This window comes from Oncorhynchus mykiss, chromosome 19, assembly GCF_013265735.2.
Source record: "Oncorhynchus mykiss isolate Arlee chromosome 19, USDA_OmykA_1.1, whole genome shotgun sequence".
Lineage (NCBI taxonomy): Eukaryota > Metazoa > Chordata > Actinopteri > Salmoniformes > Salmonidae > Oncorhynchus > Oncorhynchus mykiss.
Genome location: NC_048583.1, coordinates 24,159,733 through 24,183,821, shown reverse-complemented (window position 1 = coordinate 24,183,821; position 24,089 = coordinate 24,159,733). Strand labels below are relative to the sequence as shown.

General features: G+C 41.4%; 1 protein-coding gene and 1 non-coding gene across 2 annotated transcripts in view; one reads left to right on the top strand and one right to left on the bottom strand.

Moving 5' to 3' along the window:
* gpr137c (G protein-coupled receptor 137c) overlaps nt 1-7,490 on the top strand; it is a 30,291-nt gene extending 22,801 nt beyond the window's left edge. Inside the window, exons 6-7 of the mRNA XM_021573687.2 lie at nt 2,195-2,319; nt 5,874-7,490. Coding sequence (XP_021429362.1) covers nt 2,195-2,319; nt 5,874-6,102 — 354 coding nt within the window. The 3' untranslated portion in view covers nt 6,103-7,490. The remainder of the gene's footprint in view (nt 1-2,194; nt 2,320-5,873) is intronic.
* Nucleotides 1,973-2,046, bottom strand: trnaa-ugc. The gene has a single exon. It is a non-coding gene; the product is annotated as a tRNA-Ala (tRNA).
* Nucleotides 7,491-24,089: the final 16,599 nt, after the last annotated feature.

Genomic DNA, 24,089 nt, shown 5'->3' with positions numbered 1-24,089 from the left:
AACCGTTTGTCGAGGCCTCCCGAGCGGCGCAGTGGTCGAAGGCACTGCATCACAGTGCCTGCTGTGCCACTAGAGATCCTGGTTCGAGTCCAGGCTCTATTGCTGTTGGCCGCGACATGGAGACCCATGGGGCGGCGCACAATTGGCCCAGCGTCATCCGGGTTAGGGGAGGGTTTGGCCGGCAGGGAGATGAGAAGCGAGAGGTTTCACTCTCGCAAAAGTCTGTCAATAATAAGCCCTTATTTTGAATTGTCCCAAAGGTCTGCGTTCCTGCCTTTGGGACAATGACTCCCATTGTTAGGGCAGAGACATGAGCATCTCATCATTATATACAGATCTCTGGTGTAAATGGGAAGGTGCACAGTACAGAAGGAGCGAGACCAAAAAGACAATGTGAACAAGCTGACACAAACGCTCATAAAATTGAAAAATATTTTCAAAAACTTGATTCTGCGAGACAGGCATTTGGAATATCGTGCAAAAACATACATTCAAATGAATTGGATATATTGCCTAGCCCTACAAGGAGCTCACATGAATCATATGTGTTTGAATGCACATTAGTCAAATATTTGCCTACCTCAGTACATCTATACTGAGCAAATACATAAACACAACATGTAAAGTATTGGTCCCATGTTTCATGAGCTGAAATAAAAGATCCCAGAAATGACTCTCAAATGTTGTGCACACATTTTGTTTATATCCCTGTTAGGGAGCATCTCATTTGCCAAAATAATCCATCCACCTGACAGGTGTTTTATATCAAGAAGCTGATTAAACATCATGATCATTACACCTTGTGCTGAGAACAATAAAAGGCCACTCTAAAATGTGCAGTTTTGTCACACAACACAATGCCATAGATGTCTCAAGTTTTGAGTGAGTGTTGCAGTTGACATGCTGACTGCAGGAGTGTCCACCAGAGCAGTTGCTAGAGAATGTAATGTTCATTTCTCTGCAATAAGCCACCTCCAATGTCGTTTTAGAGAAGTTGGCAGCCTGTCCAACAGGCCTCACAACCGCCGGCCTCACAACCGCCGACCACATTTAATCACACCAGCCCAGGACCTTCACATCCAGCTTCTTCACCTGCGGGATCGTCTGAGACTAGACAGCTGATAAAACTGTGGGTTTGCACAACCAAATAATTTCTGCACAAACTGTCAGAAAACATCCTAGCGAAGCTCATCTGTGTGCTCGTCATCCTCTCCAGGGTCTTGACCTGACTGCAGTTCGGCGTTCTTTGGGTAAATGCTCACCTTCAATGGCCACTGGCACGCTGGAAAAGTGTGCTTTTACGGATGAATCCCGTTTTCAACTGTACTGGGCAGATGGCAGACGTATGGTGTCATGTGGGCGTGCGGTTTGCTGATGTCAGAGTGCCCCATGGCAATTTGAATGCACAGAGCTACCCGTGACGAGATCCTGAGGGCAATTGTCATGCCATTCATCACCTCATGTTTCAGTATGATAATGCACAAATATACCCCAAGGATCTGTATGCAATTGCTGAAAGATGAAAATGTCCCAGTTCTTCCATGGCCTGCATACTCACCAGACATGTCACCCATTGAGCATATTTTGGGATGTTCTGGATTTACGTGTACAACAGCACGTTCCAATTGCTGCCAATATCCAGCAACTTCACACAGTCATTGAAGAGGAGTGGGACAACATTCCACAGGCAACAGCCTGATAAACTCTGTGAAGGGCTGCATGAAATGGTGGTCACACCAGATACTGACTGGTTTTCTGATCCATGCCCCTAACTTTTTTTTAAGGTATCTGTGACCAGTCATTTAAATTGACTGATGTCCTAATATGAACTGTTACACAGTACAATCTTTGAAATTGTTGCGTTTATATTTTTGCTCATTGTAAATTGACATTCATTTATCAGACAACCACACTGACTTTGAAACACAAAGGATGACAGTTTAGCCATTTAGCAGTGCTACTTTTTCCTACTGGTCCACCGTGGGAATCGAACCCACAACCCTGGCATTGCAAGTGCCATGTTCTACCAACTGAGCCACATGAGACCCATTGGAAATTATTTGGTCCCACAATACATGTACTTACAAGAATATTTCCAGTCTTATTACTATGGTATAAGTTCATGTAAAGTCTTTAAGCATGTTTTTCGTGTCATATATTTCTTATTAAGTTGTGAGTGTGTCCTTTTCCCCAGGCACCAGGAGGAATGATCAACAGTCACAGCTTCAGTTCCAAGGCCTATTTTTTTGATAACCCCCGGAGGTACGACAGCGATGATGACCTGTCCAGGAGCAACAACTCCAGAGCAGATCGACCGAAGTGGGTAACAGGATACTCTATCACTTATAACATCCTATATTGTAAATTCCGTCACCTATAACATCCTGTATCCCCTGTACACAGTCACCTATATTGCATCCTATATTGTCCGTATACAGTCACCTAAAACCATACTGTAATGCCGTCATTTACCCCCCACAGTCACCTATATCATCCTATATCTCGTGTACACAATGCTAACATCCTACATTCCAGCTATACAGTCGCTTATAGCATCATATTTCCCCTGTACAAAGTCATCTATAACAACCTACAGTGCCTTCAGAAAGTATTGCTACCCCTTGACTTATTCCACATTTTTGTTGTGTTACAGCCTGAATTCAAAATGTATTAAATTAAAAAAAATCTCAGCCATCTACGCACAATACCCCATAATGACAAAGTGAAAACCATGTTTTTAGTATTCACACCTGAGTCAATACATTTAATACATTTTTAGCACACACTCTTATTCAGAGCGAGTTACAGTAGTGAGTACATACATTTTCATATTTGTTTGTACAATACATGTTAGAATCATATTTGGCAGTGATTACAGCTAACATCCTACAGCTTTGCACAACTGGATTGTACAATATTTGCACATTATTCTTTGAAAAACTCTTAAAGCTCTGTCAAATTGGTTGTTGATCATTGCTAGACAGCCATTTTCAAGTCTTGCCAAAGATTTTCAAGACAAATTAATTCATAACTGTAACTAGGCCACTCAGGTACATTCGATGTCCTCTTGGTTAGCAACTCCAGTGTATATCTGGCCTTGTCCTGCTGAAAGGTGAATTTGTCTCCCAGTGTCTGTTGGAAAGCAGAACCAGGGTTTCCTCTAGGATTTTGCCTGTACTTAACTCTATTCCATTTCATTTGATCAGCAACAACAAAATACCTAGTCCTTCCCAATGACACACATACCCATAACATGATGCATCCACCACCATGCTTGAAAATGTGAAGAGTGGTACTCTGTAATTTGTTGGATTTGTCCCAAACATAACGCTTTGTATTCAGGACATAAATTTAATTTATTTGCCATTTAAAAAAAACATGTTTTGCTTTATTGCAAACAAGATGCATGTTCACTCTGTCATTTAGGTAAGTTTTGTGGAGTAACTACAATGTTGTTGATCCATCCTCAGTTATCACCACCATTAAACTTATTCAAGTCTGTAACTGTTTTAAAGTCACCATTGGCCTCATTGTGAAATCCATGAGCGGTATCCTTCCTCTCCGGCAACTGAGTTAGAAAGGATGCCTGTATCTTTGTAGTGACTGGGTGTATTGATACACCATCCAAAGTGTAATTAATGCTCAAAGGGATATTCAATATCTGCTTTTCTTTTACCTATCTACAAATAGGGGCATTGGAAAAACTTCCTGGTCTTTGTGACTGAATCTGTGTTTCAAATTCACTGCTCGACTGAGGGACCTTACATGTATGTGTGGGGTACAGAGATTAGGTAGTCATTCAAAAATCATGTTAAACACTATTATTGTCAATACAACTTATTTTGTGAATTAAGCTATTTTTTTCCTCCTGAACTTATTTAGGCTTGCCATAACAAAGTGGTTGAATACTTTTTGACTTAAAACATTTCAGCCTTTCATTTTTTGTTAATTTCTAAATACAGTGCCTTGCGAAAGTATTCGGCCCCCTTGAACTTTGCGACCTTTTGCCACATTTCAGGCTTCAAACATAAAGATATAAAACTGTATTTTTTTGTGAAGAATCAACAACAAGTGGGACACAATCATGAAGTGGAACGACATTTATTGGATATTTCAAACTTTTTTAACAAATCAAAAACTGAAAAATTGGGCGTGCAAAATTATTCAGCCCCTTTACTTTCAGTGCAGCAAACTCTCTCCAGAAGTTCAGTGAGGATCTCTGAATGATCCAATGTTGACCTAAATGACTAATGATGATAAATACAATCCACCTGTGTGTAATCAAGTCTCTGTATAAATGCACCTGCACTGTGATAGTCTCAGAGGTCCGTTAAAAGCGCAGAGAGCATCATGAAGAACAAGGAACACACCAGGCAGGTCCGAGATACTGTTGTGAAGAAGTTTAAAGCCGGATTTGGATACAAAAAGATTTCCCAAGCTTTTAACATCCCAAGGAGCACTGTGCAAGCGATAATATTGAAATGGAAGGAGTATCAGACCACTGCAAATCTACCAAGACCTGGCCGTCCCTCTAAACTTTCAGCTCATACAAGGAGAAGACTGATCAGAGATGCAGCCAAGAGGCCCATGATCACTCTGGATGAACTGCAGAGATCTACAGCTGAGGTGGGAGACTCTGTCCATAGGACAACAATCAGTCGTATATTGCACAAATCTGGCCTTTATGGAAGAGTGGCAAGAAGAAAGCCATTTCTTAAAGATATCCATAAAAAGTGTCATTTAAAGTTTGCCACAAGCCACCTGGGAGACACACCAAACATGTGGAAGAAGGTGCTCTGGTCAGATGAAACCAAAATGGAACTTTTTGGCAACAATGCAAAACGTTATGTTTGGCGTAAAAGCAACACAGCTGAACACACCATCCCCCCTGTCAAACATGGTGGTGGCAGCATCATGGTTTGGGCCTGCTTTTCTTCAGCAGGGACAGGGAAGATGGTTAAAATTGATGGGAAGATGGATGGAGCCAAATACAGGACCATTCTGGAAGAAAACCTGATGGAGTCTGCAAAAGACCTGAGACTGGGACGGAGATTTGTCTTCCAACAAGACAATGATCCAAAACATAAAGCAAAATCTACAATGGAATGGTTCAAAAATAAACATATCCAGGTGTTAGAATGGCCAAGTCAAAGTCCAGACCTGAATCCAATCGAGAATCTGTGGAAAGAACTGAAAACTGCTGTTCACAAATGCTCTCCATCCAACCTCACTGAGCTCGAGCTGTTTTGCAAGGAGGAATGGGAAAAAAATTCAGTCTCTCGATGTGCAAAACTGATAGAGACATACCCCAAGCGACTTACAGCTGTAATCGCAGCAAAAGGTGGCGCTACAAAGTATTAACTTAAGGGGGCTGAATAATTTTGCACGCCCAATTTTTCAGTTTTTGATTTGTTAAAAAAGTTTGAAATATCCAATAAATGTCGTTCCACTTCATGATTGTGTCCCACTTGTTGTTGATTCTTCACAAAAAAAATACAGTTTTATATCTTTATGTTTGAAGCCTGAAATGTGGCAAAAGGTCGCAAAGTTCAAGGGGGCCGAATACTTTCGCAAGGCACTGTATTTCTAGAAACGTAATTCCACTATTTTGTGTAAGCCAGTGACACAGAACCTCCATTTAATACATTTTAAATTAAGCCTGTAACACAACAGAATCTGGAAAAAGTCAAGGGGTGTGAATACTTTCTCAAAGCACTGTATATGCACCACAGTCACATATAACTTCCTACATTCCCTTTACACAGTCGCCCATACAGTCACATAATACATTCTACATCCCCCAGTCAACCTAACGTCTTATATCCCCCATACAGATACAATGCTGATTTAAGCCTGTCCCTTCCATTCCACAGTAGTTTCCTGTCCTCGACGCCCCAGTTGGACCCCAGCTGGTACAGCTCCACCCAGAGGAACGGCAGCCTTACGGGGATCCCCCATCTCCCCACCGGCTCCCAGACCTCCACTGCACCCCTTCTCCTAGCCTACGGCAACATCCATTCCAACCAGCACCATAACTACTATTCCACCCCCCAGAACTACTATTCTACCCCCCAGAATCACTACTGCACCCCTCAGAACTAACCACCCCCGCCGTCCCCAGTAGATACCCCTGAAAGTAATCCAGAAAACACTCAGGAAAGGGGCGCTCCTGACCTTCAGCTACATGGCTACGACCCTCTGGGTTACCCTAGCGATCCTGTGACTGGCGCTGTGTGGCCACACCTCCCTCATTCCAGCTTTCAACCCGGTCCCACCCCACCAGGGCTACTTAACTACCGTCTTGTTGTAGGCATGGTGACGACCATTGAGATTTCTAGGGCCAGACGAGGGGAGATCATTTGAGGTCAGTGGTGGTTAGGGAATGGTCAGCTGAGTGATATTCTGTTTATTAAAAAAGCTTTCCAACATGTCTATTACCACAGTCCTGAAACAGAGGTCTGCTACCCAACCCGAGCCCAACGGCCCCCGACATTATACATCGGGTTAGGGCCAGGTAGGGTCTTTTTTTCATCAATAACTAGAGAACGGGCAGGGCTCGGGTATCACTAGATTGATCACTAACATTTTGAAGCTGAACCATTTGTGTGTTCTCTGCTGCGCAGTACAGTCATATTTAACTAAGTTCTTCAACCACATTACATATAAAACAGGAAAGATTATTTCACAGAAAATAAATGTTCCTTGAGTTTTTTAGGAGTTTAGAGTGATGAAAAGTAGCCCAAGCAGAGCCATTGCTATGGATACTCAGACTCAGAGCCACCATGAGCTGAGCGGATGCAGAGCGAGTGACAGACGGAGGAGCAGCTAATGGATTTACAAACTGAGGAAGTTATTTCTGATTTGGGGTTTTTGGCAGGGCATTAAATTTGGCAGAAGCAATTGGGCCTGGGTAGTGTAGGGCCTGAACGTTGTGGGCATGGGTAGGGCTCGGGCTTTACACTCTTGTCCGTGCAGGGCTCTTCCTGGAACATTGTACTATTCCTAAGAAGTGTTTGTAAGGAAGGGATTGTGCTTCTCAGCTTTTCCACACACACACACTCTATGTTTGTCGGACATCAAACAGAAAAGTTAGTCCTCTATCTCTTTCAAGGACCAGACAAGTACATGGACCAGGAAGGACCAGGAAGGGTTAATAAATTTCCTATTTTGCTTTGGTCCAGTGGGCAGTTCTCCCCGCTACCCCCTGCACACAGACTCCCCTCCATGAGTCTGGAGGTGACATTTGCACTTGAAAAAATCCCCTCACTTCACATTCTGAGGACAAGACTCTGGCTTTAATGTAGACTTGGATCTTTATACAATCTCAGACTTTGTGTTCCTTCCCTGGACCATGTCTCATTTCCCTGTAAAGACCAGTTGTTATCTGAGCAATGAGACATCCATGACCATGTCCTTCTAAACCAGCACCAAATGGGGCTAGAATCATGGGCAATGCTCTCAGTATTCGAGCCCAATGTGCACTGGGACACTGTGGGAAGGGTTAATACTTTGTGTGTTTGAATCTTTCACACTGTCTAAGACTGTGTGGAAGAGGAAGGCCACTTTTGCCAAAGAGGGCACAGATCGAGAGTTGGGCGTAAAATGTAGTCTCGAGCCTCCAGCTTTCTTAGCTCCTTGGGAACTCCGTTTTGACGAGAGGCCCATAATGGAGCATAGACTGTGGGGAAACAATATGTTTCTGAATTAATTTTCTGATCTGGACCCAGTAAAGTGAATGTACGGACTAAGTGTGGATCGGCGGAGTGATCAGATCAAAATGTTTGTGGTCCAGTTTTATAGTACAGTAGTCTACTCCTGGCAAAGCCCTAGCAAGGTCCCAGCTCAGTTTGTGTTTTCTTTACAACTCTAATGGTCATTGTCACCAGACAGCACAAAAATATCTGGGACCAGGTTAACCGGTGACAGAGAGGATAGATGGGCTTAAAGACGCCCTCCCTCTCTTTCTATATCTTGACTATAATAGTAGCTGTATCCATGTGGTAGTTTACAGCATCAAGATCACCATCATTAGCCTGGACCCAGATCTGTTTGTTTTGTCTTGCCAGCAACTCTGGTCATAGTCACCCCATTGGCCATCAGAGTTGGCAAAAATAGCACAGACAGATCTGAGACCAGGCTACACCACCATACAAGGACACCTGAAAATGTGCCATTACATGTTACTGTTAGTTTTTTTTCCCTTGTGGAAAACGTCTTGCACAAAATGCTGTAAATATCAAAAATTATTAATAAGCTTTATGACCACCTACTTACTTCATTTTTAACTGGATTCTATGTTTGTTTTTTATACTCCATGGCTACTAGTTTGGACTTTTCCATGTCGAGATAGTGGTACGGCCCAGGTGTACAGGGCGAGTATGTGTGTGAATGTGTTTGCTAAACATGCTTATATGCACAGAAAGTGTTTAGGTAGGAGGTAAGAAGACTGTTGATTGTCTTTCCTTTCCTGTTACGATGAGCGAAGGGGGGGGAACCCAAGAGCAGACTCGGAAGAGGAAGCCGGGATGAATGCACAAAAAGGTATATTGAACAGAGAATTGGGGAGTGCAGAACCGGGGTAGCTCAGATGAGTTGCAAAAACCAGGAATGTAGTGTGAGGTTGGAGTTGGTTGAGTAGAACAGGGGAACGGGTCCTGAGGGGAATCCAAGGTAATAGTGGTGAGTGATATCCAGAGCAAGGTGGTTGGTGGTGAGATGTGGAACAGGAGCCAGAGACAGAGCAGTAACTGCAAGGAGAGGACAACAAATGGTGTACGGGAGGAAAACGAGCAAAGCAGAGTAACAGGATCTTGAGAATAGACAAAAGGCTAGAGTGACGGACTGAGCAGAGATTACGATCTGGCCGAGTGGAGGTGGCAGGGATGAGTATATGTAGAGGTCTTGATTATGGGATGATTTGCAGCTGGTAGGGATCAGCTCTGACTCCAGCACACCTGTTTCCAACCACACAATCACACCAAGGGAGAGTGTATACAGGGGGAGAACTGAAGATTAGGAAGACACCGGATGAACACCAGAGGGTGTAGTGGGCACAGATGTGACAATTTCCTTTGTTTGTTACTGTTGAACAGAGTTTTGTGTTTGCAAAAGCCTGTTCAGAGAGGGCAAGAGGAATTGCTCTCTACACATTTGATATGCCTTCTAATCATATTTAATTTTTTGTTTTGTTTTATTTTGCCATTATTTTCTTGTTTCCTTTCTTCCATGAATGTCTGAGATCAAGTGTTGTTGTTGTTGACGTTATACGAGTTATGTCAATTAATATCTGCTGACGAATGCAATCATATTTTAAGTATATATATTTTTTAAAATGTTTTTATTTACCCCCTTTTCTCCCCAATTTCGCTCCAACTCCAACCGAAGTCAGCTTGCAGGCTCCCAGCCTGCCACAAGGAGCTGGGACGATGAGCCAAGTAAAGCCCCCCCAGCCAAACCCTCCCCTAACCCGGACGATGCTGCGCCAATTGTGCGCCGCCCTGTGGGACTCTCGATCACGGCCGGTTGTGACACAGCCCTGGATCGAACCTGGGTCTGTAGTGACACCTCAAGCACTGCGATGCAGTGCCTTAGACCGCTGTGCCACTCGGGAGGCTTTTTATGTATATTCTATGCTATTTTCTCCCAACATCTCTGTGTTTGGGATTGTCATTGCATCATATGGCTGATGTCACCTTTTGACCTTTGGTGCTGTGGTGGTCATACAGGAAATGTCCAGTTCGACAGGAAGTGAAAACGTATAACCCACAGAGAATGATAGAGGCCTCTAGTGGCCAAAAGGCTGTTTTAGCATGGGCACCGCCATTGAGGGCTTCCCCCATTTTAATGTAGGCAATTGGGTGGGACTTCCATCTTCATTTACTGATCCTTCCTGATGACCCGGTTGGAGTCATTTCCAACTGGGTCATTAGGAGGGATTAGCCAATTGAAAATGTACTATTTTAAAAGATAGCCTTAATGGAGCTGCTGTCTATTACCCTAGAATGGCACAGATACACATATGAGTCCTCTATTTATCTCTATAGTATACCCGCAGGTTGAACTTCCTCTCACCCTCCCAGGGCCATAAGCCAATTCCGGCCAGCCAGGGGAACTGCTTTAAAGATTTTTATTGTATTTTATTCCCCCTTTTCCTTAAAAAAAATAATTTTAGAGGTGGATTCTGCAGGGTAATGGATTTGGGTGTAGGAACAAACAGATGTTTGTCTTTCCTTTAATTTGCTTTGGAGTCTCAAACTAAGTTGCATACGTGTGTGATGGTTGCAGCAAATCTCTGTCAGTAAGCAAAAGCGAGCAGACCGCTATAATCAATGGGAAAATACTGGCAAATGTTGATATTTTCACCCTTATATCCAAGAACATACATCTCTGGCATGATTGCAAATTATCCTTACTTAAAGAGATAGTCAGATGAAATCGTGGATAACATTTTGTATGTCTTTGCGTCCAGTATGAAGGGAGTTCGAGGTATTTTTGTGAGCCAATGCTAGCTAGCGTTAGTTCAATAGACTATTGCTATAGTGCTAGTTAGCAATTACGCTATCGCTAATCGGCAACTTCCTTAAAACTGAACACAGAGACCCAAAAATGGTATGCATGGGTTCATCTGACTCTGGGGAAGTAGATAAAGGGCTTATTTGCAAAAATATTCAACTATCTGTTTAACAGCAACTTATGTTCAAATGTATGAGTTGAAAGTATTTTTTTGCTGATTTTGCTTCTGTGAAATCTATTGCTATATAAGCTCTTGTGTCTAGCAAAGAGCAGGTTTAGCCTTTTATAATAATTATAATTTGTCTCAAATTCTTTATTGGTGACCAATGAATGTAACATGTTTACCCATCTTTCATAGATCACTAAAGAAGGCTCAAGAACCCTCTGGTTAACAATGTGACTGCAATTGATAAATCAAACATAAATATGAATCGCCCACTTTCTTTGATGGCGCAAATCATAACCAGTGCGTTAAGTTGGTTTGCATTCCTAAGTCCTGACCAACATTATCAGCTCACAGAGGTTTCTCTGGTCTGCGAACGACAATGTCGAAATTGGGTTTTGTGTCTTGGCCGAACCCTCGACTACGATTCAATTATACGTGTTTTAAAGCGGATCAGGTTTGAGCTCCTGTGTATTTTGACAAGACTGTTCAATCCACTGTATTCCCACTCATCTCTGATTTAAGATTTGGCTTCACAGATTCGCATCTAATCATGCAACTGATGTTGATTTCACAGTTGATCCATAATCAACACCCTTCTGCCTTTACCAATATTCACGAGGATGCTCAAGCATGTGGTCAAAACGGTCAGTGTGAGGAGTTATCAAAGCCAGTGTTTTGCCTCACTTGGAACTGAGGAAACCAGCAGCAGACAGGCAGTGAAATCCATTATGAAAGCGTTTTTTTATTTTTATTAAAAAACATGTTTGTGTACTGGTGATGGCGCATGTAAAGTATATAATCCTTGATTTGCTGGAGGAGGATTGGAAATGACAATGATAAATGTGTATAATTTCAAAGGCTACTGACCTTGATAGGGAAAAGATAAGCCGCACATTCATCTCTTCTTTATTTTACTAACATTTTGGCTAAAAAGCCTTCATCAGAGTATTTCACCCTGATTTAAGAGACTTATATGAAACCGTGAAACTGATCGACACTCAGAGATTAGCCTAAAGATTGGAAGGTTGGGGGTTCAATCCCCGGGTGAGTCATAACCAAAGAAGACTCAACACCTCTTTGCTTGAAACTCAGCATAAGGCCGTGCGATAGACCAGCTTCTTGACCATGGGGTGTACTTGTACATTAAGCAGTCTCATGCTACAGGAATAGGAGATTGGGCAAGCTATTTACTCTTACAGCAAGAAGAGATGAGTGTGCGACTTTATTTTTTATTTGTATAGTATCTTTCGCTAGTCTGCACCTCACCAAAAGGGTGTGTGTTCTTTATGTTTTTACTTAACAGATTGTGTACAGACCTTATATTTATTTCAGTCATAGAAAACAATCTCTACATCAAATTACATTCAGTTACCTTACAGCTAATCTGCCATTGAGAAAGATTGGATAAGCACCTCTAAAGGCCCTGAGAAGTGTACACATTCTATCAATGATTGGTCAACACGTTTTACATGTGTATACAAAATACTTCATGTGAGTAACATTCACCATTCACCAATAAATTGATTATGAAAAACTATTGCAAGATATTTTTTTTTTTTACCCTGATACAGTATCAAAGTGCCATGTAGCTGAAACGGTATTGGTTACGGTCCATGTTCCTTTATTTGTTTTGTTGCATCCCTTGTAAGTCAATTGTCAGGACTTTCACATTTCAGTGTACACAGTGGAGGACGGAAACTAGTTGTCCTCCGGCTACACCATGGTGCTACCCTACGGTGCTGTGGAGGTTACTGTAGGCCTTCATTGCAAAACAGTGAGTTTTAATCAATGATTTAGTGACTTGAATATATTTTTATTATATTTTTATTTTGTTTGAGGAGAATGGTCCTCCCCTTCCTCATCTGAGAAGTCTCCACTGACCTACTGTCACCTACAATGGTCACAGTATAACCACACTATTACCTCACTAACTAAAATAGATCTTTGTATCACAACAATATGTTTCTGAGCAGTCAAATATCCCTCCCCCAACACACACACACACACACACACACACACACACACACACACACACAGAGTTAAGGGAACTTTCCGGTTCACTCACTTAACACAGCCCATGCAGCCCATTATCCTGGATATGTTGCGGAAAGTCATCCTAAAGTCCTGACGAAGAATTTAATTTATTTTGGGTAACAGACATACAACAAAATGTACAATGTGGACCCAGAGGATATCACTTGAAAGCATTAAAACGCTTGTTTCCAAAGTGGTCCTCGATGGTAAAAACAATAACAAATACTGTATAATGATTAAAAGGCAAGACAAAATTACAAACAACCATAATTACATACATTACAATTACAATTTCAAGAGGTAGTGTTGCTGCTAAAAACTGGCACTATTCACTGCACTTCTCCCTAACCTTAAAAATGAAGTGGGAGCATGACCGAGTCGGGACCCATCCAAAGGGACGGAAGGACAGCCCTACCACTGTGTACAGTCGGCAGGGCCAAAGGATCGCATACCCGTGGAGAGACGGCTGGGGTAGAGCCGACCCACCACCGATGACCTCAGGTAGATGGAGACCAAAGGAGGTTTTTTGATTGTGGTAGGGAGATGTCCATTTCCTGTGTCCTCAGTGACACAAAGCGGTATCCAACTGTATGGGCCAATATCGTGACGCCACAAGGGTGCTGCCAAATGGTAGTGGGTGCCGTACCGGAGTTGCCGGTACCCTTCCTCGTGGGACGAGATTGACCTGCTGTTCACGGCACTGTGGAGGCATGATCTGAGGAAAAAGGTAAGAGTCGGCCGAAGACGCGGCAGGCGGTTGACAAACCTGTATCTACAAGTCCGGAGTCTGAGTCTGAAGGGGCCCGGAACCCGACCCCCCCCCCCCCCCCCCGGTGACCCACTGGAGGAGGAGCCCATCCTCCCCCTCCTCAATTTCAAGGGACCAGTCGAGACACACGCGGGGGGACTGCCCATCGGGACTGCCCATTGGGAGGATCCGAACTTAAAAGCCGCCGCAGCCCAAGTGATAGCGGTGGATGGACAGCTACTTCCGGGGGTGAATGACTGGTGATAAACCCATTTCCAAATCAAGAATAACCTTTTGTATCAGGTGTCACACCAACAGGGGGAACTTCAAGAGGTAGTGTTGCTGCCCCGACGGTATGTGGGAACCGTTCTTCAGCTGGCCCACACCCACCTGGGAATGGAGAAGACCCAGGAACAGATCAGAGCCCGGTTCCACTAGCCTGGGATGAGTAGGGCCGTGGAAGACTATTGTCGCAGCTGACCGGAGTGTCAAATCACTGCTCCAAAAGCACACTTCCAAAACCCACTGGTCCCCATACCAATCATCGGGGTGCCCTTTGAACACATTGTATCAAGTTGTAAACAGTTTATGGTACACGTTTCCAAATGGATGACTGATTCTTACCTGCATTTAAATATTGACAAGACTGTTTGTATGTACTTCTCTAAGAAATGTATGAATTCTTCCCAATGAGCTGTTCTTGTTAATAGGGAGAATCTGAAAGTTGTGTCTAACTCTTCAGGTATCTTGGTGTCATTTTGGACTCCAACTTGACATTTAAGAAACATGTGAAAAAGGTGGTTAACAATTTTTACATTTAAAGTTTATAAGACCTTACCTTCCTATGGAGGCCGCCAAACTATATATGCAGGCTATGATCTTCTCACATCTGAGATATTGCCTCACATGCTGGTCACAAACAGGAGCTACTATTCTGAAACCAATTGAATCACTCTACAAACAAACACTTAAGATTTTTGATAACAAACCAAACTGTTACCACCATTGTCACGTCATTCACAAACATAATTTATTCAGTCTGGATAGCTTTAAGCAGTATGTAGATGCAAGCTTTGTCTTTAAGATCCTGCACTGTCTTGCCCCTCCACCCCTATGCCTGCATAGCATGCTCAAAGAAAGCAACTCCAGGACAACAAGGGCAGTAACTACAGGGAATTGCGTTGTCACTTTGACACAGTAAATTTGGTCAATCGGTCTTCTCTGTTAGAGCTACAATATACTGGAATGAAATATCAAAACTTGTACTCAAGTTGTCCTCATATGTAAGACGACAGTTGATGATAGTGTTTTTATTACAAATAAGTTGTTGTTAGAATTATATATTATTCAATGTAATGTATTTGTATTTTGTACTGTTGTGTAATTGCTCTTACTTGCCCTGGTACTAAGGGTGCAAATTAGCTTTTGGCTAACCCCGGCACACATACATGGATTTTGCATTATTGTAATATTGATAATAATTCATGTAAATTGTCCCCTATAAATAAATTATTAAAATAAACATGTAGTGTTAATAAATTACAGAGGAGCTACACCTGGATTATGCATGCACAACTGTGAAAAGGACGTTAGTACTGTTTCTATTACTATGAAGCTGAGTGAATATGTTTTAATTGTCAAAAAAGGATTTACACCAATTATTTCAGGCACTTTTTATGCTGTTTACGTGGGTGGATCCGAGAAAAATAGTCTCCATGCACCAGTGTAGCAGGTAGCCTAACATTGACAACAGTAGAACTCTTATTAATCCTAGTAAAAATTCCCTGTCTTAGGTCAGTTAGGATCACCACTTTATTTTAAGAAGGTGAAATGTCAGAATAATAGTAGAGAATGATTTATTTCAGCTTTCATTTCTTTCATAACATTCCCAGTGGGTCAGAAGTTTACATACATTAGTATTTGGTAGCATTGCCTTTAAATTGTTTAACTTGGGTCAAACATTTTGGGCAGCCTTCCCACAATAAGTTGGGTGAAATTTGGCCCATTCATCCTGACAGAGCTGGTGTAACTGAGTCAGGTTTGTAGGCCTCTTTGCTTGCATGTGCTTTTTCAGTTCTGCCCACAAATTTTCTATAGGAATGAGGTCAGGGCTTTGTGATGGCCACTTCAATACCTTGACTTTGTTGTCCTTAAGCCATTTTGCCACAACTTTAGAAGTATGCTTGGGGTTATTGTTCATTTGGAAGACCCATTTGCAACCAAGCTTTAACTTCCTGACTGATGTTTTGAGATGTTGCTTCAATATATCCACATCATTTTCTTGTCTCATGATGCCATCTATTTTGTGAAGTTCACCAGTCCCTCCTGCAGCAAAGCACCCCCACAACATGATGCTGCCACCCCCATGCTTCACGGTTGGGATGGTGTTCTTCGACTTGCAAGCTTCCCCCTTTTTCCTCCAAACATAACGATACACATTATGGCAGTTCTAGTTTTGTTTCATCAGACCAGAGGACATTTATACGATCTTTATCCCCATGTGCAGTTGTAAACGGTAGTCTGGCTTTTTTATGGCGGTTTTGGAGTCGTGGCTTCTTCCTTGCTGAGCTGCCTTTCAGGTTATGTCAATATAGTTACTTTTGTACCTGTCTCCTCCAGCATCTTCACAAGATCCTTTGCAGTTGTTCTGGGATTGATTTGCTCCCAAGGATGAACCAGACTTGTGGTCTACAAATTATTTTCTGAAGTCTTGGCTGATTTCTTTTGATTTTTCCATGATGTCAAGCAAAGAGGCACTGAGTTTGAAGGTAGGCCTTGGAATACATCCACAGGTACACCTCCAATTCAAATAAAATCAAATGTATTCATAAAGCCCTTCTTACATCAGCTGATATCTCAAAGTGCTGTAGAGAATTGACTCAAATTATGTAAATTAGCCTATCAGAAGCTTCTAAAGCCATGACATCATATTCTGGAATTTTCCAAGTTGTTTGAAGGCACAGTCAATTTAGTGTATGTAAACTTCTGGCCCAGTGGAATTGTGATACAGTGAGTTATATGTAAAATAATCTGTCTGTAAACAATTGTTGGAAAAATCACTTGTGTCATGCATGAAGTAGAAGTCCTAACCGACTTGCCAAAACTATAGTTTGTTAACAATACATTTGTGGAGAGGTTGAAAAACAAGTTTTAATGACTCCAACCTAATTGTATGTAAACTTCTGACTTCAACTGTACACAATTCTACACATTTTGCCATTTGCCATTATGCAAAATTATTTTTTTGCAGTTGTATAGCTAATCTCGTGCTTTTCTACACATTTTGCCATGTGGCTGAGTGAAAATGTTGCTGTTTTAAAGCTAATTTCCTACATTTCTACACATATTGCCATGGGGCAGAGAGATAGTTAGCCGTTATATAGGTATTCCCATGCTATTCTACACATCTTTCAATGAATCTGAGAGAATATTCAATTTTTTTAAAGTAAATTTGCTGCAATTCTATACATTCTGCCATTATATTCCTCATGTTTTCTGAAACTAAAGTTTCAGACCCACTCATAACACCACAAATAGGTCTATGTAACCAACTAAACTTCTGTTTCACTTGCCAGGTAAAGAGGACTTTGATAAGTTCTATACCCACAAGATGGCGACCAAACCTCAGAGGCTTTTTGGAGTTTTCATCCATTAAGGTAAATTAACACTGAGGTAGGCCTTTGTCCACTGCATACTAGTATACTGTCATTATTTTAATTAAGAAGTACAATTTTACTGGATATTATAAACATGCTTGTTTGGAGGTTGGAAGAGATGTGCACCAAAAATATCTTCCAAAATGAACTGCACTGGAAAAATCACAGAACATAGGCCTGATATTGGCCAGATCAAGATTTGTTTTTGTAATTGTATTATTCAGAACCAACATACTTTTCAGCAACCAATATGCAGTGTTGGGGAGTAGTGAACTATTATAATAATATTAATAATAATAAATTCCATTTAGCAGATTATTTTATCCAAAACGACTTACAGCACAATTGGCCCAGCATCATCTGGGTTTTTTAACATATTTAGGCTTGCTATAACAAAAGGGATTAATATTTATTAACTCAAGACATTTCAGCTTTTCATTTTTGTATGAGTTTGTATATATTTCGAAAAATATTATTCCACTATGACATTATGGGGTAGGCCGGTGACACAAAATCTCAGGCTGTAACATGTAGAAAAGTCAAGGGGTGTAAATACAGTACTTTCTGAAGGCACTGTACAGGTAGTTCAATTGGTAATGTAACTAACTACCTTTTAGAGTAGCTTGGTGGTAGTTCAACTAAATTCAAATCTAGGCAGTGTTTTTAGTAGTTAATTATGTTTTTTGCCCTCTAGTTGTGTAGCTAGATATTGGAACAACACACTACTTTTTTCTGCAAAAAAACAATAAAATATGGGTGAAGTAGGCAATTATTTCCTTTCTTTTTCGGCTTCAGGCCTGCCTAATTCTCACTTGAAACAGATTTTGTTTTTAATAGGCTAAATTACACATTCTGTTAACATCAAACCCAATATCCTCTTGCAATTTGTAGTCTGACATTTCAGATTTACATACATTGATTCATCAAGTAAAACCTTCATAAAACATACAGTTGAAGTCAGAAGTTTTCATACACTTAGGTTGGAGTCATTAAAACTTGTTTTTTAACCACTCCACAAATTTCTCTTAACAAACTATAGTTTTGGCAAGTTGGTTAGGACATCTGCTTTGTGCATGATACAAGTAATTTTTCCAACAATTGTTTTCAGACATATTATTTCACTTATAATTCACTGTATCACAATTCCAGTGGGTCAGACGTTTACATACACTAAGTTGAATGTGTCATTAAACAGCTTGGAAAATTCCAGAAAATTATGTCATGGCTTTAGAAGCTTCTGATAGGCTAATTGACATAATTTGAATCAATTGGAGGTGTACATGTGGATGTATTTCAAGGCCTACCTTCAATCTCAGTGCCTCTTTGCTTGATATCATGGGAAAATCAAAAGAAATCAGCCAAGACGTCAGAAAAAAATTGTAGACCTCCACAAGTCTAGTTCATCCTTGGGAGCAATTTCCAAATGCCTGAAGGTACCACGTTCATCTGTCAAACAAAAGTACGCAAGTATAAACACCATGGGAGCACGCAGCCGTCATACCACTCAGGAAGGAGATGCGTTCTGTCTTCTAGAGATGAAGGTACATTGGTCGAAAAGTGCAAATCAATCCCAGAACAACAGCAAAGGACCTTGTGAAGATGCTGGAGGAAACAGGTACAAAAGTATCTATATCCACAGTCAAATGAGTCCTATATCGACACAACCTGAAAGGCCGCTCAGCATTGAAGAAGCCACTGCTCCAAAACCGACCGTAAAAAAGCCAGACTACGGTTCACAACTGCACATAGGGACAAAGATCGTACTTTTTGGAGAAATGTCCTCTGGTCTGATGAAACAAAAATAGAACTGTTTGGCCATAATGACCATTGTTATGTTTGGAGGAAAAAGGGGGAAGCTTGCAAGCCGAAGAACACCATCCCAACCGTGAAGCATGGGGGTGGCAGCATCATGTTGTGGGGGTGCTTTGCTGCAGGATGGACTGATGCACTTCACAAAATAGATGGCATCACAAGGGAGGAAAATTATGTGGATATATTGAAGCAACATCTCAAGACATCAGTCAGGAAGTTAAAGCTTGGTCGCAAATGGGTCTTCCAAATGGACAATGACCCCAAGTATACTTCTAAAGTTGTGGCAAAATGGCTTATGGACAACAAAGTCAAGGTATTGGAGTGGCCATCACAAAGCTCTGACCTCATTCCCATAGAACATTTGTGGGCAGAACTGAAAAAGCATGTGCAAGCAAAGAGGCCTACAAACCTGACCAGCTCTGTCAGGAGGAATGAGCCAAAATTCTCCCAACTTATTGTGGGATGCTTGTGGAAGGCTACCCGAAATGTTTGACCCAAGTTAAACAATTTAAAGGCAATGCTACCAAATACTAATTGAGTGTTTGGAAACTTCTGACTGACTGGAATGTGATGAATTAAATAAAAGTGAAATAAATCATTCTCTCTACTATTATTCTGACATTTCACTTTCTTAAAATAATGGGGTGATCCTAACTGACCTAAGATAATGAATTTTTACTAGGATTAAAACTGAATTTAAATGTATTTGGCTGAGGTGTATGTAAACGTCCGACTTCAACTGTAAGATAATTTTTCACAAAGTAGTTTGGATGTAGTGATCTATTTTTTCAAAGTAACTTTAGTTTATTTAACTATCTTTTTTGTTGGGGAAACTTTAATGTAGCCTAACTTATTTTGTTGAGAAGTAATTGGTAGCTTGGTGTGCTATCTTTTTAGAGTAGCTTCCCCAAAACTGCCAATGCATTATTGTTCTGCCACCTGAAACAATTACCTTGATATTTCAACCAGAACAAATGCATTCCATGATCCTATAAGTATTAAATTCAAATGAATCTGGTAATTTATGACCTGAGTGCCCCTAAAAATGAAGTTTATATATACATTGCATTTGGAAAGTATTCAAACCCCTTCCCTTTTTCCAAATGTATTTACGTTACAGCCTTATTCTGAAATGTGTTAAATAATTGTTCCCCCTCATCAATCTACACACAATACCCCATAATGACAAAGCAAAACAGGTTATTAGATTTTTTTGCAAGTGTATTAAAAAATAAAATCAGAAATACCTTATTTTCATAAGACTTGAACACATCCTGTTTCCATTGATCATCCTTGAGATGTTTCTACAACTTGATTGGAGTCAACCTGTGGCAAATTCAATTGATTGGACATGATTTGGAAAGGCACACATCTGTCTATATAAGGTCCCACAGTTGACAGTGCATGTCAGATCCCAAAGCAAGCCATGAGGTTGAAGGAATTGTCCATAGAGCCACGAGATAGGATTGTGTTGAGGCACAGATCTGGGGAAGGGTACCAAAAAATGTCTGCAGCATTGAAGGTCCCCAAGAACCCAGTGGCCTCCATCATTCTTAAATGGAAGAAGTTTGGAACCACCAAGACTCTTCCTAGAGCTGGCAGCCCGGCCAAACTGAGAAATCGGGGGAGAAGGGCCTTGGTCAGAGAGGTGACCAAGAACCAGATGGTCTCTCTGACAGAGCTCCAGAGTTCCTCTTTGGTGATGGGAGAACCTTCCAGAAGGACAACCATCTCTGCAGCACTCCACCAATCAGGCCTTTGTGGTAGATTGGCCAGACTGGAGCCAGTCCTCAGTAAAATTCACATGACAGCCCCCTGGGAGTTTGTCAAAAGGCACCTAAAGGACTCTCAGTCTCTGGTCTGATGAAACCAAGATTGACCTCTTTGGCCTGAATGCCAAGTGTCACATCTGGAGGAAACCTGGCACCATCCCTACGGTGAAACATGGTGGTGGAACCTGCTCTAGAGCGCTCAGGACCTCAGACAAGACAACGACCCTAAGGACACAGCCAAGACAACCCACGAGTGGCTTCGGGACAGGTCTCTGAATGCCCTTGAATGGCCCAGCCAGAGCCCGTACTTGAACCCGATTTGAATATCTCTGGGGAGACCTGAAAATAGCTGTGCAGCGACGCTTTCCATCCAACCTGACAGAGCTTGAGAGGATCTGCAGAGAAGAAACTCCCCAAATACAGGTGTGCCAAGCTTGTAGCATCATACCCAAGAAGACTCGAGGCCAAAGGTGATTCAACAAAGTACTGAGTAAAGGGCCTGAATACTTATGTAACTGTGATATTTCAGTAAAAAAAAATATTTTTAAATCTCTAAAAACCTGTTTTTGCTTTGTCATTATGGGGTATTGTGTGTAGATTGATAAAAAAATGTAAATTAAAACAGCGATTTTAGAATAAGGGGTCTGAATACTTTCCGAATACACTGTAGTCTCATGCTATAATGGTTCAACACAGAGGTCAACTGTAATTGTTGTTCTTTCAATCCAATTTGCGATGGCTTGAGCTTTTGACTGATTCAAGAGAACGGTCCACTTTCCAACAAACCCAATAGACCTCTCCTTGTGCTCTGTTTCAACACATGAGCTAATTACCATTGGACAGCATCTAGAATCTAAGCATCCGTCTGTGGATTATGACTCCTTGTAACAAAGAAGGGGGTTCTTTAATATGCTTCCTTTCAGATGACACCCCTCTCAAGAAGCTGAAGTTCTTCATTGTTATCCCACTGTGGTTGGACGTATGTACCCCCCCCCCCCCCCTTCCACTTATAGTCAATATTGAGCACACTCAGCTGAAGGCAAAGGTGCATTGTGTGACAGAAAAGGACATTGCTGTTAAACAATGGCCCAATAATATATTTGAGGTCCTACTGATGTTTCAGTGGTGTGCCTTGCCAGTCAGCCTTCCCTAAAGAGGCCCAATTAAGGATATACAGTGCCTTGCGAAAGTATTCGGCCCCCTTGAACTTTGCGACCTTTTGCCACATTTCAGGCTTCAAACATAAAGATATAAAACTGTATTTTTTTGTGAAGAATCAACAACAAGTGGGACACAATCATGAAGTGGAACGACATTTATTGGATATTTCAAACTTTTTTAACAAATCAAAAACTGAAAAATTGGGTGTGCAAAATTATTCAGCCCCCTTAAGTTAATACTTTGTAGCGCCACCTTTTGCTGCGATTACAGCTGTAAGTTGCTTGGGGTATGTCTCTATCAGTTTTGCACATCGAGAGACTGAAATGTTTTCCCATTCCTCCTCCTCCTGTATTTGGCTCCATCCATCTTCCCATCAATTTTAACCATCTTCCCTGTCCCTGCTGAAGAAAAGCAGGCCCAAACCATGATGCTGCCACCACCATGTTTGACAGGGGGATGGTGTGTTCAGCTGTGTTGCTTTTACGCCAAACATAACGTTTTGCATTGTTGCCAAAAAGTTCAATTTTGGTTTCATCTGACCAGAGCACCTTCTTCCACATGTTTGATGTGTCTCCCAGGTGGCTTGTGGCAAACTTTAAACAACACTTTTTATGGATATCTTTAAGAAATGGCTTTCTTCTTGCCACTCTTCCATAAAGGCCAGATTTGTGCAATATACAACTGATTGTTGTCCTATGGACAGAGTCTCCCACCTCAGCTGTAGATCTCTGCAGTTCATCCAGAGTGATCATGGGCCTCTTGGCTGCATCTCTGATCAGTCTTCTCCTTGTATGAGCTGAAAGTTTAGAGGGACGGCCAGGTCTTGGTAGATTTGCAGTGGTCTGATACTCCTTCCATTTCAATATTATCGCTTGCACAGTGCTCCTTGGGATGTTAAAAGCTCAGGAAATCTTTTTGTATCCAAATCCGGCTTTAAACTTCTTCACAACAGTATCTCGGACCTGCCTGGTGTGTTCCTTGTTCTTCATGATGCGCTCTGCGCTTTTGACGGACCTCTGAGACTATCACAGTGCAGGTGCATTTATACGGAGACTTGATTACACACAGGTGGATTGTATCATCATTTGTCATTTAGGTCAACATTGGATCATTCAGAGATCCTCACTGAACTTCTGGAGAGAGTTTGCTGCACTGAAAGTAAAGGGGCTGAATAATCTTGCACACCCAATTTTTCAGTTTTTGATTTGTTAAAAAAGTTTGAAATATCCAATAAATGTCGTTCCACTTCATGATTTTTGTTGATTCTTCACAAAAAAAAATACAGTTTTATATCTTTATGTTTGAAGCCTGAAATGTGGCAAAAGGTCGCAAAGTTCAAGGGGGCCGAATACTTTCGCAAGGCACTGTATTTTTCCCAATCATTATTTTTTTTACGCAACTATTCTTTTACTTTTGTTCTAACGTAACATCTGTGCACAATTAGATGCATTAATGGATGTATTAGAGAATTCAAAAAATACAACAGAAAATTGTCAATGCTAAAAAAAAACCATAAACGTTTACACATAAAACATAAAATACCAATTGTATCAAATTTAAATATCAAATTGTATTTCCGGGAAGATTGGTAACATCACGCAGAAGCATTTAATTCTTATTTTGCCCACTGATACTGTAACTCGAAACATTGTATCAGCTGCTGTATTGCTATAACATGATACAATGCATCACTGTTTATGTTACTGTCATTGAAACAATGTTAATAATATCTATTTTGCATTTGAATTGAACCAGACCAGACGGTAGGGTGGGTTGAGGCCCTCTGCTGTATGGAACGCACACATTGGAACTAAATGTACAATAAAGAACTTCAGGGACAGGGAGGCACACTGGTGTCGTTGATAGAATCTTTCTCTTCATCCTGTATTTGTAATGTAAACACTGCCAAATGATCAACTCCGACAAAAAGGTATCTTTCGCCGCGTATTCATCTTTTATCGACCTGCTTTTTGCAAATGTAGGTGAAAGTGTTGTACAGATAAGTGAACGGGACAAACTGAGGCAACTCCCGCCCCTGTTTCATATACACACACAACTTCACTCTTGTTTTGATTTTGTCCTCTTTGCTTTGGAAAACTCGCCCCCCCCCCCCCCCCCCCCCCCCCCCTTTGTAAAACATGTTAATGCCTCTGTCGTCTCGGTTGCTGGTAGGCTACGTGATCTGTCCCTAACCCCATGATCTATTTTTGTGCTTCCTTGTGCTGCCA